The 16,455-nt window shown below is 39.6% G+C and overlaps 1 protein-coding gene and 1 long non-coding RNA gene across 10 annotated transcripts in view; one reads left to right on the plus strand and one right to left on the minus strand.

Annotated features, from left to right (window-relative positions):
- Positions 1-1,291: 1,291 nt before the first annotated feature.
- Positions 1,292-16,455, minus strand: part of pbx3b (pre-B-cell leukemia homeobox 3b) — a 76,346-nt gene continuing 61,182 nt past the window's right edge. For 2 of the 9 annotated variants that reach the window (XM_044110801.1, XM_044110804.1), the window contains exons 5-11: positions 14,944-15,079; positions 14,058-14,087; positions 8,722-8,887; positions 7,141-7,218; positions 6,561-6,673; positions 5,679-5,768; positions 1,292-3,010 (exon numbers count right to left, since the gene is read on the minus strand). In XM_044110801.1, coding sequence (XP_043966736.1) covers positions 2,918-3,010; positions 5,679-5,768; positions 6,561-6,673; positions 7,141-7,218; positions 8,722-8,887; positions 14,058-14,087; positions 14,944-15,079 — 706 coding nt within the window. In that variant the 3' untranslated portion in view covers positions 1,292-2,917. Of the gene's footprint in view, positions 3,011-5,678; positions 5,769-6,560; positions 6,674-7,140; positions 7,219-8,721; positions 8,888-14,057; positions 14,088-14,943; positions 15,080-16,455 lie in introns of those variants that run through there. The other 7 variants (XM_044110802.1, XM_044110803.1, XM_044110805.1 and 4 more) reach the window with 5 other exon arrangements.
- Positions 5,785-8,887, plus strand: LOC122827797. Its single transcript, XR_006370125.1, has 3 exons — positions 5,785-7,097; positions 7,183-7,270; positions 8,706-8,887. It is a non-coding gene; the product is annotated as an uncharacterized LOC122827797 (long non-coding RNA).

The raw sequence follows: 16,455 nt of genomic DNA on the forward strand, positions 1-16,455 counted from the left end.
ACACAAGCTGAGAAGGGAAAGAGATGGGAATGGAGAACGCCGCTGTGAAAATGAGAATAAATGGATGTCAATTTCCATGTGGAATTGCTAACCAATGATCCATTAAGCCAGCCTTTTCACAACAGACGAACAAAATAGCCTGAATTAGAAGTGTCTGACATTTCAGTTAATTGCACTAACTATGTCAGCTAACCGTAGCTTCCTACCAGATCCTCATCCTCCATTCACACAAAGCATCCTCACACGGCGCCTCGCGAAAGTATTCACACCGCATGAGATTTTCTGCCCTTTGTCCTGTTAAAACCGTAAACTTTGTGAGAGACTAACGCATAACAGCACACAAGTGTGAAGTGGAATGAAATGGCATTTGTTTTCCGCAAATATAAACATGACAAGTGTGACGTACGTTTGGATTCAGCTTCCCTGAGTAAATACTTTGCAGAACTACCTCCTGCTGTGTTTACAACTGCAGTTCTTTTTTGTTTGTTTTCCTTTAGTTTGTCTCTAGATGTTTTAAACAACATGAGAGTTTATCCAATAAAACAATGTAATTCTTAATCAAATCTTTGGAGCTGGACTTTGACTGACTGTATTTAGCCACATACATTTATTTCTGCTGATGAAAAGCATCCCAGGACATGCTGCTGCCAACAATATGTTTGACCATTGGGGTGGTGTATTCAGAGTGTGTAGCATTGGTTTTTCATACATAGCTTATTGCATGTCTTCCACTTATTAGTTGTGTCCTCTTATTGGCTTGTGATGAACTGCAAACATGACTTCTGTGTCAACTGAGGCTTTCCTCTTCCAACTCCTCCATGGAGGATGAGTCTAAAGTCTATGGCAGGGTTTACTTCACTGGATTTTATTTGGGGGAATCAGATTGAAGGGGATATGCTACATTCACATGTCACACTTTTCAGATTTTAGTGTGAAAAAATTTATATTGTATCTTTCAATATACTACAAGTTTGAGATGGACAAAAGTCCCAATAAAATTCTGGCTTTAGCATAAAATGTGTAAAGTCTAAAGAGCTAAAAAAAAAAAAAAAAAAAAAAAAAAAACATCATGAAACTACATGATATGTGATGTACGACATCAATTTTTCTTCTAAAATAAAATAATCAAACATAATGCACCGTTTTGTTGTTGATGAAATGGTGGAACTTATTAACTTTGTGCACTTTCAGTATCAATCCGTACAATTATTTATTTTTCTGCAGGTTGGTATATGTAAAAAATACATCAAGCTTTCCCACTTATGCAACAAACAGACAGAAAAGTCCTTGGTGTCATGAAAGCAAAAAGGTTTATTCATGTTTGAAATTACACAACTACCACAAGGAAGACTTTTCTGTCCAGGGTGTAGTCTGGTTAGAAAGTAACACTAAACATCTTTAATACATTAGAATCACTGCCACAAATCATTTGTCATGACTTTTTTTTTTTCAGTTTCAGAATCACATACAATAGAAAAAGAAAAAAAAAGAGAGAAAAAGAAGTCTTGAACCCTGTTGAACAGAGCAGGAAATGTACAGTTCTGAATACTGAAACCTCTATGCATTACAGTTTTTATAGTGAGTTTTTTTTTCTTTTTTTTCTGAATGATTTAGTAACAAGATGAGCAACATTCAAAATGTTTTTTTTTTTTCTTCTTCTTCAGTATTTACAACAGTTTTACTGTTTGGTGTGTACCACCCCCGCCCTCAATAAAAGCCATTAAACCAACAATTTCTTCACCCGATCCCTGTCTGCGCCCCCCTTCCCCCCATTGTGTTAATATCATTTTTTATTTTTTGTTTCATTTTAAGTTGCAGCACAGCAACGCAATTTTATTAAAAGATTAAAATATACATTAGATTACATAGGGAATGAAGAGTTTACACTGTTGTGAGATGTAATCAAAAATAAGTAGATTAAACCATTAAATAAGGAGCAGAAAAGTAGAAAAGAAAAGAAAGATTTTATGATGGCGATATTGTTTAGAGGTAGTAAGTGAGCACTCTAAGCTACGGAAATGTTGCAAATGACTGGTTTTTATGAATGAGGTAAGAAAGTGGCGTATTGATTGGTTGGATGTTTTAATTACTCTTAGGCTATATTATGTACAACTTTTCCAGTGTAATGGGGCGGGCTCCTGTAGGCCGTGTCAGAATGATCTACTGTAGGGGAGATTTGTTGATTCCATAAGCAGTACAAAAGAAATGTTTACATATGTACACAACAAAACGTCAAATTATAAAATATGGAACCGCGTCACGTTTTCAGTCAAGCAATCAATTACGCTTCTTTACGTTCCGCGCTTCGAATAGTCGTTTTCTCGCACTCATGTACACAGCTGTGAGACAAAAATAAATCTTGGGAAGTAACCGCGAAGCTGCCACCGAGCTGTCAGCGTCGAGCATTGTCGAGTCGCCGGACAAGGCTGCGAGCACATTAGAGTCAAAGAAACAGCGGCATTAATTGAAGGAAACGAAAGAGCGCTCAATTATCAAAATGGAGAGCGGCTATCAAATCAAGAATCGAACGAATGGGCGTTTAAAATGTCATAAAATGTCATCCGGTTATTTTCGTAGCAGAGCTGGAGATACTCGTCCTGAAAGTTTGGAAGATTATGTTTGGTTTGGGGGCTTGTGGGGAGAGACTGCTTGTGTTTGTGTTTGTATTTGTACGTGTTTGTTGTGGTGCATGTTTACAAAAGCATGGTGATTACAGTCGATGCATGAAAGAAAAAGTCTGAGCGATCAGGAAACACTTAGTGTCCATAACGGAGGATGCCATGTGCACGTGTGCGCCGCGGTCACCGGAAATCTTAAGGAAAACTCTTGCCTTTTTTTTTTTTTTGCTTTTTAAGTCCTTGTCTGTTTTACAGGAAATGAAGAAGTCCATGCTGCGCTGCAGGGGAAGATGCATTAATCAGTTTGAGGTGTCCGAGTGCACACTTCCAGGCCCTTCTGTGGGAGAGATCACAGAAGATGGAGTCCTTGCATCTTGCCATCCTCCATTAGCCTAGGACACAAATGGAAAAACGTTGAGATCTCAGTTGGACCTGCTGCAACAAGAAAGCAGGTCGGCTTCAGAGATGGAAGAGAGCTACATAAATATTATTCTCACTAATGCATCCGGTCATACTGAAACCTTTTCATGGACACAATCTTAAATATACGACATAAGGATTAAGTGAAAATACACATTTCAGTTTTCAAATGATTTCATTAATTAATTGGAACAAGCTTCTTAAACCAACATGAACTAACGTTTACATAAGTATGACTAAGCACGTTTTCTTGTGCTTTCTTTGATTTCAGTAGACACAGCCAGGGCTGATTACTGCCTTGCAAGCCTTGCAGGTAAAAATCAAGAAATGAGTTAAATAGAACCATTCTGACAGCATGAAAGTTACACTTTGTGCCTCAATCTAAAGAAATTAAATGATCTATGAAAAATAAACTTAGACATTTTCAATTTGAAAAAAATTATAAAACCGTTTCTAAGGTTTTGCGACTCAGTGGGGAAAAAACATGGAGCAGTGTTGTACATTTTCTTTCTTGTCTCACTTAAGGTCTCTGTTCAGGATTCAACAATAAAAATTAATTCTCCTCTCTGCTAATTGTGAAGGAGAGTGTTTGGGCATCAGTTTGTAATCTTAACCCCAAGACTCGGGTTATGTAGCAGGATAACAATATAAAGACCATCAACAAGTCCACCTCTGAAAGGCTTAAAAAAAAAGAAAAAAATAGTTTTTTGAGTGGCCAAGTCAAAGTTCAAACCTAATCTGACAGAGATGCTGTGATGCATAAAAACTCTCCAATGTGGATGAACTAGAACAACTGCATAAAGAAGAGTGGGCCAAAACCCTTCCAGAAATCCGAAAGCTTTATTTTCTTGATAAATGACAACATTTTTGTAAAACATCATTATATATTTACTTCTATATCTGATAATAAAATAAGCCAAAATAAGCAAGACGTCTTTCTTTCCAAGAAGACATATTAAAGGTGGCAAACACATTTTGCGGAATTGCATCTCCAGACATGTTGATGCCATGTGAGTAGTCCAGTCATTGCAATACAGCGGCATCAGCAAAGAGACACCCCGGAAACAAATTTGTCTCTTGTCCGAACCAATGGGAGCAGTCCCTGAAATCAGTGTCTAAGCAGATTTCAGCAGTGGCCGACAGCTTGTCGCTACATATTCTCCTGTCAGTCAAGAAGAGGGAGGGCTCGGCCGGGTGAGGTGGGGAGAGCTGAGCGAAAGTGACAAGGCAGGGCCTCTCCAAGAGAGCCGGCCCTAGCCAGCCTGACTATGCTTTGCTCCAGGCGTGACCTAGCCTTTACTGGATCTCTCTACGTCACCATCAACAAAGCTAAAGGTTAGTCTCTGCAAATGCATGTAGAAGAAGCAGCTTGTTGCTGATAAAATAAGAGGGAGAAGAAAGGAGCTTTGCTACACGAGTTTTTACCTTTTTCTCTATCTTTTTTTTTTTTTTTAATATTCATATTATTTTCAGATATTAAATAGCGTTTACTCGGAGCATCAGCCTACTCTGGTGAACCATGAGGTCCACACGGCACATGGAAGTGAGAAACCTTGGGAGAACGTGAAAAACACTTGATCTTGTTCAGAGCTGACATGCCGACATAGCTTACAGCAATACAGCAACAGTAAAGCCAAAACAACACTAAAAGCCTGAACTCTGAAAAAAAACACAAAAAAGAACTGCCACTACTTGTTTACATAAAACACGCTCGTTCTGTTTCACAGAAATCCTCCTGTAATTTTCAGTAAGAAATAAATGTGTTATTTTATTTTGATGCCTCAACTCTGAGTGGTATTTGAGGGTGTGTGTGTGTGTGTGTGTGTGTGTGTGCGCATTTTACCCAGCAGGCATACAGTAACAATGTAAAGGGAGCGGCTCTGATATACTGCAGAGAGAAAGCTGTCGGATACCATTTCTCTCTCTCTCTCTCTCTCTCTTTTGCTCCCTCACTATTCTTCCTCCCTCATCAAGAAAATTAATCTTTACTCTAATGGCTTCAGATTATGCGTTGCTTTACAAAAAGGCGCCATATCAAACCTCATCAGGAAAGATGGAATTCATGTCTGAAAAAGGCTTTGGGCCATCACGTGTTCACTTTTTATAATGAGGAGAAGTTCATGGAAAATTCTCTGAAGCATCTCAAAACAGCTGAAATGCAGAGGAATATGCATCGGGATACTTATTTTATTCCATCTCATTCATCTTTTGAGACAAAGTGATGGTGAATACAATAACTTCAGGTGATGAAGTGACAACGCACGCTGTCTAACGTTACACAGATCATTTTTTGAAAGGGGAAACAAATGAAATTTTGCAGTTCTAGTTTTATCAAATTTATTCTTGCGTGAAACATAATAAGACATAAGGTGTTTAAAGTAGAACAGTGAAAACATGTAAAATAATATTTACTTGACTTTACATTATATTTCAGCACCTTTACACAGGAAGATCACTGGTGATGTTGGCTATACCAACTTTAATTTCCTGTGTAAATAATGCAAGGTTTCTGCGTAAATAACCACCCAATGCAAGATGCTTGATATCGTTGTCCAACTTTTTCACAGAGTATTTGATGATAAAAGCACTACTACAGAAGGTGATTCAGTTTAATCATTGGCCACTGGAGTTTAAACTTACATTTAGGCCATGAGGGCTATACATGGTGTTTCCTGCTAGAGCATCATTGTATCCTGCCGTCTGACTGATAACATGGCGCAGGGTATCCACCTAAAGGGACAGAGAAGGTGCAGAAACTGGTCAGATGTATGTCTTTCTGCAGTTCGGATAGATCTGCAAACATGCTAGGTGAAGCAAAAGGTGCTAATCAAAAGCTTTTGAAAAAAAAAAAAACAGGTTCCCAAGACAGCCAGAGGTCTAACTAGCTAACAGATTATCTTAAGAAATAAAGCATACCAATGTAACAAGCATGCTCAGATGTACTGTTCTGGGCTATTGCTTTGGGTTGATAAACAAGAAAAAATATAATCAAAGCATTAAGGAAAACAAAAAAAAGCACATACTTAATGGCTGCTTTGAAGGAATTAATACTTTCTAGGTTGATAATAAACTCACAAGATGGAAGACACTGACAATAAACGATAACACAATGAGACAGGAGGACAGCAACACGGCACAAGAAATAAAGGGGAAACATCGTACCAAAGAAACCCAATACCAAACCCAAGAGCCCAAGTCAAAGCCAAATGCATTCACAAAACGTTCGTAACCAGGAAACTGTTTCCTGGCATGGTAGCAGTGGGGTAGGATTATATTTTGATTGCCAAAATATTCCATCCAAAGCGAAATAGTCAGTAAACACTTCATACAGTCGGATAGCATTGGAGGCCTCACTGGGTAATTTGAGCTGCCCCTCGCAGGAGGGGCATGGTTTTTCCCTTATTTTCTATTTTTGGTTTTAACATGCTTCAGACTGCACTGTGGATGGCTCAGTACACAGGCAAGACAAGGACAGCTCTCTGTGGCGGCATCTCAGGAACTGTCCCTGGTTGTTGATCCTACCTGTGACTGTACATTGGCTCCGACTTGTGCCCCTTGGTAAGAATCCCCATTCAGACTCTGCATGCTCAAGAACATGTCCCCAGTGTTTGGGAGGCTAAAAGAACCCGAAGAACCTGGAGAGGGAAGATGTAAGTGGCTGAAAACATGAGAGGTCTATAACGGGAGAAGCACAAGACACACACACACACAGGCACACACACACACACACCCCGCCCACGCACAAGCGACACAGACTCGCAGCACGCGTGCGTCTGTGCAAACAAAACCCAACTCAGGCAGACGAGTACACAGAAGAAAGTCTCCACAGAGCAAGCAACTACGGGGGCAAAGGAAGGGAAAGCAAAGGAGCCAAACGGAGGAGGAAGTACGGAATGCAGCGGGACCAAATGTCTCATGACGAATGTGGTGAACACAAATGGGATGAGGATCACACGACACACAGGGGGACCGGCTCTACATGTGGTTGGGTCGCCTAAGCTCCCAATTGTTCCACATCAGCTACTTCCAGGCTAAAGTCTCACAGGGAGGCATCGTATGGTACATGACAAAGACAATAAGAAGCTTATGAAAAGAGCAGTACCAGTAAACATGTTGCTTAAAAGAGTGTTTTTGCTCTCTGCAGAATCCAGCTGAAACTCTTCATCTTTCATCTGGAATCCTGGGTGCAAGAAAAAGGGACCACTTCATAAGCTCGCCACATCCCCACGCAGGTCAGCCAAGTCCAATTTCAATCAAACATTGCTTACTAACATGGACGAAAGCATCCGGGCTCTATTTTGATATTTCTCATAAACATACAATGCTGTGGAAAAATATTTCTCCCTTTCAGATTTAGAATATGTAAGGGAAAATTTGTGTTTCTAGAAAAAAAAAATCAATAAAAATAACTAGAAATACAAAATATTGTTTCAGATGATGATTTCATTTAATAAAGAGAAAAAGCTATCCATGCCAATGGTCATATGTAAAAAACATTTTAAACTCTAAAATGTGTAATAGTTTTGCCAGCCATGTTCACATCGCTGTGGATTTCTGGTCTGCTTAAGGTTATGAAACGCTGTCTTACTCTGATTTACGTCCTTAAGAAGGCAACTTCTAATCTAATCTTGTTTACTTTTGGGTCTTTCATACATTCTTCACTTCAAGGTGACAAACTGATGAAATTATGTCTTAGCTTTACACCAGAAGTAACAGGACATACACCTTCTAAAACAATTACACTTTTTAAAAATAATTTTACATCAATCAAGATGCTCATAGGAAGAAACAAGAAGGGAAAGAAAAAAACCAGATGGGACGTTTGTGTTGTTTTGGTCAGCAGTGTTTTTTTGCATTGGAACTTTTCGACTGAAGCCTTTTTTTTTTTTGTCCAATCTCGATTCCGAGTTCATTCCCTGTTCCATGTTTCCTCCATTTATAGTTAATAACTCCCCCTCTGGTTTGCTGGATTTCCAAATCCTCAGAAATGGTTCTGTAACAATTTACTTGCTGACAGATGTCTGTGATTTTATTTCTGATCAGTAGTTTTATTTCTTTAGAGTGGAATATTTATGTCACAGTCTTTTTTAAGTTAATAAATGAAATCACCATTTGAAAACTTCTCTTGCATTCACTAGCAAAAACGATTTTGACGATCACAAATATTTAAGTGCAACATAAAAGCAAAAACAGAAGAAACACTTTTTCCTGCACTGTAAACTCCACATAGTTTCTTATTATTCTTGATTAGATGCCCCCAGAAATTATGTTTCATTTTATATTTTTTTTGAGAGGGGATATCAAACTATTCAGTGGAACTGCATACTATTACCTTACAAATGACAAGAAGTTGACAAAGTCAAGGGAAAACAAATCCCATGGCATCATTCTGAATACACTCACTTTTTTTTTTTCCTTCTTTCCCCCAAAAAACATGTGTTCTCGGTTCACAAGCCAGGAACGCTCTCTTTATGCATGAGTTTGCTTGGCATCAACTGTCTTATAGACAGGAGACACTGTGATCCCCAAGCTGGGAGCAGAGCCTGTCACTCTTGCCAGTGTGAATGGTGCATGAGTGAGTGTGGTAGAAAGGCAGCAGGTTTAGGACTGAGGCTGAGGGCAGATCTTTTATTTGATTTCATTTTTTTTGTTGTTGTTCTTTTTTAGACGTACGAATGCCTACCGGAGTTGGGAGTGGTGGGGGAGTTGGCCTGGCTGTTCTGCACCGCAGCGGCTGCAGCGTGTGCCGCGTTCACGGCCGTCTTGGCGGCGTACAGGTTGGCCTCTTCCTGAAACTTGCCGATGTTCTTCTTGTACCGGATCCGTTTGTTGCCGAACCAGTTGGATACCTGTGTGCGGGAGACAGCAGAGGGAGGAGGAGCAAGAGGAGTCAGACGTCAAGCAGCCACAGCAGCGTGCATTCAGCAGTGTGATTGTTTCAAGATGTCATGTTTGGGTCCATCAAGTACCCAATTCCCAGCCTCTGCGGTGATGTCCGCCGGGTACACAAGCTAATTAAGCCGTAATCAGGAGCCACTTGTGTCTTCTCATGGATAGGAGCATGACACACACCCACATCTGTCTCCTGACAAAATGAAAACACAGGAGGCTCCTATTGCACTAACATTAAAGTCGGTGTGACAGAGTTTCTCTAACGGGACTTTTTCCAGAGGCTGCTGAAAAGTTAGGAACGTTCAGATTTTTCTTCACTGAAGAATGCTTCCTGATCCCGTTTCAGTGACTAGTTGATTGACACCTTATGCAAATAAAAAAAATTCTTCACAGAGTAAATGTAATAAAGCAAGTTGGCAAATAAAGCTGGAAGATATTTAGCTTGTGTACGGCAACATGTCAGTACCAAAAAAGGAGGAGGGGGAGGGTAGGGGAGTTAGAAAAATTACAAACTGATCAACTTGTCTGAAAATATTATTGAAGCTTTAATGAAGACTCTTGTTCCAAACTAATTATATTTTATATGTAATGTGGCATGACATTAAAACAACAGAACATTTTTGTGTGTTTGCATGCATGCGTAACTGGTGACTTGGAGGATTGCCTTGGTGATAAAATAATTAAACATGTGCTGGAGAGTAAAGATGTGCAGCTATGAATAGCAGTCACATACAATGATCAATAAAAAACATAAATAAAATACAAAAGTGGCGTTAAGATTTTGTTGGAACATTCAAAGTTTTTACAAATGTACACATTGGCTGCGGCTCGTCATGGTAACCGATATGAAGGTTTAGAAACACAGTTTCAAACCAACTAAGATCTTCAGCCGTGTTGCTGCTACAGTCTAAGCGTTTTCAAAGAAAGTTCCAGAGTGACTTAAGTTTTCTTTTAGAAAAATAGTGCTGCCCCTCCCTCATCTGTTGCTGCATACTTCCAGAATTTCCTTGTTTATACACATTTCTTACTCTATAAAGACTTAGGCAATAAGGTGCATGTTTATTTAAATATAGAACAGTTTATCTAAACAACCCATGTTACAGATAAAATTATATGTTAGCTATTCCAAATGTTATATTATTTCAATGGCAAAAATAATACTTTCTGTTCTCCATAAAATAAAACCATTTAGGTTGATTTAACTCATTGTTGATGAGAATTTTTGAAGAAATTGTAGAAAATAATTGTAAGTCAATATTATCATATAGTGAGGATTTCTGACTCACCGGCTGAGATGTTTTTTTTTTTGGTAGTTTTACAGAAGGCAAATACTGTAGCATTTTTTTTTTTTTTTTTTTTTTTTTTTTTTTGCCAAACTTGCCTGCTTTATTTACTCATTTTGATTTATTTCTTTAGGAGAACGAGTTGGGGTTACATAACTTCCTACCAGCTGGACCACAATAATCCATGCACTACATTTTCAATGAGAGGCTCCTATATTTTCCACTAGTGAAATCCAGGTGGTGCATTTCTTCATTTGTTTCAGCATGTTTTAATGCAGAACCAAAATTTCACAAGGAAAAAAAACAACAAAAAAAAAAAAAACCTTCGGTCGCATTAGTGTCAGGATTTGGTTAAGTCCACGTCTAGTTCAGGCTTATAAGTGTTCATTTTATTGGAATGATGACATCCACAATCATACACTGAAAAGTTGCATGAGGAGTGAACCTTATGTGCAAATGCTGGCTCCGCAATAACAGCGGAATAATAATGAGATGACGCTTGTTTTTAATGGCCCTATAAATTAGAGTGTCTTGTCGCTGTGCTGCAGCCCCCCTCTCAGGCCCTTGCAGCCCACGGCTGGACCAGCCAAAGAGCAGCTGCCCCTAATGACGCTTTATTTAATTTCCACCCATGTGCTTAAATTTTAATATCCCTAGCAGTCCGCCAATGCCGTGGTGTAAAAACTGACTGGATTTGCAGGACATCAGATCATTTCTATCCTGCACGTCTCTGCGCTCTAAATCTTTAATATCTAGGCAATTAAAATTAATGACCATTCAGGCGAGGCCCACAGTTGGCAGGGCTTCCTTGACATCAATTGTTTGATGGGTTTACCTAGAGGTTAAACTAACAAGCAAGGTTTAATTGGAAGCAATGAAAGCCCTGGCCATCATCCTTTTTACTTAACCTGCTTACAGTAGATTGTAGGGCCAAACACAGAGCAATATTCTCGCTCATTTAGATAGCTCACATTGTGGCCACAAACCAACAAAAATCATACAATTTTCTTCTAATGCTCATCAGTCTGCTTAATTTAACAAAATGCTCATGCAGTGCACTAAACTAATCGACGTGTATGAAAAGGAAAATCTATATTTATATGTATATACATTTATAAAATCCTTTTATGAGTAATCCAGACACTGTTTTAGAACATGATATTACAGCAATATAGGAAACAGTCAGCAAATTCACTTCAATGCCAATTTTGTTTCAATTTTCTTTTTTCCTCCACATTTCTCCGTCTATTAATCCGGCTTCCAGGTATCCTCAAGTTTAGCTAAACAATGAGCAAATGCACTGCAGTGTAAGGTGTGGAGCAAAACCCAATCTGCAGAACTAATTCCCTTCAGTCTCATGAGAGGCAGTGCATTCACTTCACTTCTGTGTTTGAAAAAAATAAAAATAAAACAGTAAGACTATGAGACTGCAGTGACTAACATGAGCTGCCTAAAAGACACATAACATATACAAGTCAATGCATATATGTTGCAAAGGCATAATAATATTGTATAATTCTGACAATTTTACAGACTGGGAAGCAGTTGTAAATAATTAAAAACTATTGTTGCCTAATTAACTTGGCACCTGAATTCTCTGGGTAATCTACAGCAATAAAAGGTCCCTCTATTGTAAAATTTTATATACTTTTTTTTTTTTAAATCAGACAAAAAGCTGTCAGAGCGCTCTCTCCAAAATTAATTGTCACCCAGGATTAGAAAAGACATGCCCATTAATAACTAATGGTAGAACTGGAAAAAAAGGTTTAGGAATCGAATCTAGAGATACACTCACAAACTCGTATCAACTGTGGCCTCCAAAGTCAAGGATGAAAATACTCTAATGCCATGCTTTTGGTTGCAACACACAAGTAAGTCTGTAAGTACAGAGCCACTGAGGAGGTGTCAAGCTCTGACTGAACTTCAGCGATTTTGAAGACTGAGGCATTTTAAGAGTCCATGAAGCAAGACACATTTTAACTTGGCATTTGAAACCGAGGATCTCTCTCAGGGGTGACTTCTGCACATTACAGGCATTTTAAATGATCACTGCTAAACTGATGCCGGGTGTTTCATCAGCGATGATGCATCGAGCAAAGCCGCAGAGTGATATTGGCATACCATACACAACGGATGGTGTTTACTTAATGAACTATGCTCGCAATCAACAAAGCAGGACAAAAAAGAGCTACAGGGAGTTTGAAAAATGACTCAGCCAGGGCTTCAACGTGACCACAGTGAGTTTGTGACTCTGAAAAGGTTCAGCCACTGTGAGGAATTATCTATATACGCCCAGCATTGCATCGAGGTTTTCGGGTTTTGACTCGATACCAGTCAGAATGTAGGATGGTATTGTGATACGGCTCCGTGTCCGGGGCGTATCTCTGTCAGGGCATCACTGGCAGCTCATATTTTGTCAGTTGAACCTCACTGTATTTTCTATTTCTTATTTGCATGTCGCTGCAAGCAGTATAAACACGTTAGGAAAATTAGGTCTGGTTGATGAAATTGCCGCTAAAGTTTGCCTCTAATAATGCTAGGTGGTATTATTAGAGGTGGTAAATTAAAGGGAGATTTAACAGATTTGTTCATCACCCTGGATGTCCTTTGATTTTCTCTAGTTCAAACTATATACAATAGTAAGACCTTACCTTAAGATTTCTGTCAGTGGGATAATTGAAGGTCCTTCAAACCTTTGCTTCGCTATTAGCACCATCTCAGAATTAAGATGGCATAAAACCAAGTAATGTATTTGACATACACTTGTCAATGCAAAACTGGATTATTTTACCCTAATCAAAGATTGTTCAAAATATTGTTTGTAATATGTGAAAAACCTTTATTATCATTCTTGTTTTTATTTATTTATTTCAAACAGACCAAAAGAAAAAAAAAGAAAGAAAGAAAAAAATAAAATAATAGTCATGCCAATTGACATGCAATTGTACACAAATTATTGAAAAAGAAGCATATCTTATGATTCTTATGATTTCCTGCTCCTCTGATACAATCATCTAAGCCAGGCCACACTGCTAAAACCTTTAAAGTATCCCCACATTAAATGAAACTTAAAACTCACATTCACACAATTGACTGTACACCTACTTACACATTACTAACATAATAATCCCAGTTTTGCCCTTTGAGACGCCCATTTTATAAAACATAGCGTAAAATCAGTTCATTCTCATACAGTTTACTGAAAACACAATAAAACTGCTTTCTGAAAAGTGTTGCTAAAGTCTTGGTGTATTATTATTTCCCAACCAAAATGAGTCAATAGGATTGTCTGGTATGCATTCATCAAGAAGAACCCTATAAATAGTATCTGAGGTCAGGTACTTTAAAAATAAATAAAATATATATTATAAAATGTTATCTTCCACTCAAGTGCAAAGAAACAGAGCCCTGTGTCGAGAAACACGGAGAAAAACACAAACCAAAAATAAATTGGAGCACTAATTTAAAAAAAGGAAAAACATAAAAATAATAAATTATGATAATAAATGACTATAGAGGAATGTGACACATCGTTACACACAGTGATTACGTGGGTGTGATGCAGTTATAGATCTGTGAGACTTGCAGGTACATTGTAGGCAAATACTGGATATTGTCATTCACTTTTCAAAATGTAAAGTCAAACTTCACATTCTTTTTTTTTTTTTTCTCTCTAACATTAGCATTGGTCCATGTGTGAGAGGGGGGGAGGGGAAAGGTTCTGTGCAGTGGAGAAAACTGGAAGCCTACGACATTCAAAAAGAAAGAAAGAAACCAAAAAAAGAAAAACAAAAGGAGGTTGAAAGAACATGAAAACATTTGATCAGGAGAGGTTATGACATACCTGTGATACTGTGATGGTGCTTCCCACCCCCTGAAGGCAAAAAAGAATGGGCTTTTACAGTATCTGACTCTTCACGACTACACTCAATATACCCCCTCCCCACACACACAAAACACTGCAGATAATTGTATAGATTCATGTTTCCATGTTATTGTGTCTCATGAGGACAGCCACAGAACAACAGAGGATAAAAATCTTTATAGTACAATCACAGCAAAACAAAAAAAAAGAAAGAAAAAAGAAAAGGAGAGCACAGGATAATAATACTTTGGATGTGTAGGGGTTTGAGGGGTGTTAGATGTGAGGGATATTGCCTTCAGGTGTACCCAATGAGGAGGCTATGATATATAGAAAGAGGGAAAGCCTCATCTTTAAGTGTAAAGTATAACAGTGAATTAGCAGACTCCAGCCAGGCCACTTGAAGGGAAAACATTCGGATAAATACCCAATTTCACCCAGAGTTTTGAAGCACCAGCCTTTAACTGCTTTTCTTAAAGTAATGGATGATGCCATTTTTATCTCCCCAGCTTATGACCTGAACGACTGACCGGGCAACAGAGAGACGAGGAAAGAGGGAGAGAGAGAGAGCGAGAGAGAGAAAAGAAACATGGTGGATGGGAATGAGAAGGAAAAATGTCAGGGGAGCCACAGTAAGGAAGGACAGCATACTGCTATGATTGAGGCTAAGATGATATAGGCCTCCCTTCCCCGTGGCCCTGCTCTGACTGACTGGGACTGGCCTTGACTGAAGCATCATTAGGCAGTCACAATGTCAAGGTTAGCAGAGGACATTGTGTCTCGCTGGTGTGACCCACTGTAACGATCCCTCTAGGCTCTCCCACCTCGTTTTGCCCAGCAGCCCACTGTTAAGAGGAGCGCTACCCACCTGGGAAACGGTGATGCTGCACTTCTTGGCCAATTCCTCCTTAGCCTCCTCGCTCGGGTACGGGTTGCTGAGGTGCGAGTAGAAATATTCGTTCAAAATTTCCGTCGCCTGCTTGCTGAAGTTTCTCCTTTTTCGCCTGAGTGGAGAGAAAAGGAAAAAAAACAAAACAAAGAGAAAAAGGGCCTGTTAGCAAGACCAGCGTGAACCCGTCCATTTGTTTTTGAACTGCTCAATCAGTCTCACACATAAATGGTGAAAATAATGAGGAATTGTTCTTAAGGGCCTCCGGGAGAGGAATATCGTGTTCTGCTCATAAACCTCCCCCCCCCGTGAACTCGGACTTCAATGAGCTGACGCACATACAAAACGTGCGCTGTCTCAAAACACATACAATGTTTAATTTGGTCTGTTGGCCTCCAATCCCCAGTCCAAGCGTGTAATGTGGAGAGTTTAGTGCAGCGGATGGGTGGGCTTTGTGATGGAGCGCCAAAGCCCAGTCGTAGTGCATCTCGGAGCATTATAGAAATCACGGCATGCACAGTTGAGCATTGCTCCTGAAGTGCCACAGCCCTGGGTTCTGCGGCAGAAACAAGGAAAACTCTTAACTAGATCTGGGTCCCCTTCCTTCCCAAGGGCACTACTTATCATGTTGTTGAGCATTTGCTTATTTTGCCTTGTTTACCACGCTCCACACAGGCGGCGGCGGGCAGCAAATGTGCTTCCACTTGGCTTGTTTGGCCAGAACTTGTGCTGCTCTCGGCGCAGCTTCACACTGCACGGTTCCTGTTAGTGATTAGAGTAATCCACAACACCTGCCGATGACCTCCCCTCCATCCATTACGCATGACTCGGCCGCATTTCACTTGGTCTTAACTGCTTTCAGGTGTGGGGGTGTGATTGTCTTCAAAATGGATAATGCAGGGAACATGGATGTAATTAAATTCATGCATCTCTGCGGTGCTCATACTGTGTGCTGTGCTAGAAAGGCGAGAGAAACTTCAGACCTGCACGAAAAGTCTGTGAGAACTCCCCCCGCCCGCTGGGTTTTGCTTATGTGGGTCACACGGAAGCATAAAGGAAGTTTTTGAGTACCTAATGCACACGTACACACATCTTTGTGTGAGTGTGTGTGTGAATGGTTGTTTGTCTTGTATGTCTCTGTGTTGCCCTGCGACAGACTGGCGACCTGTCCAGGGTGAACCCCGCCTCTCGCCCGGAACGCAGCTGAAGAGGAACCAGCAACCCTCCCGACCCCATTAGGAACAAGGGTGAACAGAAAATGGATGGATGGATGGATGAACCATTTCTGAAATCAATCCATATTTAATGTGACACGTGACCTGTACTGAAGAACAAACAAATCTGTCAGGGGGAAACATAAGAAAGCAAAAAAGTTGCAACAATCTGGTTGCCTAAGTGTGTACACCTTTAAAATCATGTTTTGTTTAAAGTAAATACATTTTGATTTGATTTATGCATTCCGTCTTAATGCGTAGGAGTCAATCGGTATCT

Source organism: Gambusia affinis, linkage group LG03 (genome assembly GCF_019740435.1).
Source record: "Gambusia affinis linkage group LG03, SWU_Gaff_1.0, whole genome shotgun sequence".
NCBI classification, from domain to species: domain Eukaryota; kingdom Metazoa; phylum Chordata; class Actinopteri; order Cyprinodontiformes; family Poeciliidae; genus Gambusia; species Gambusia affinis.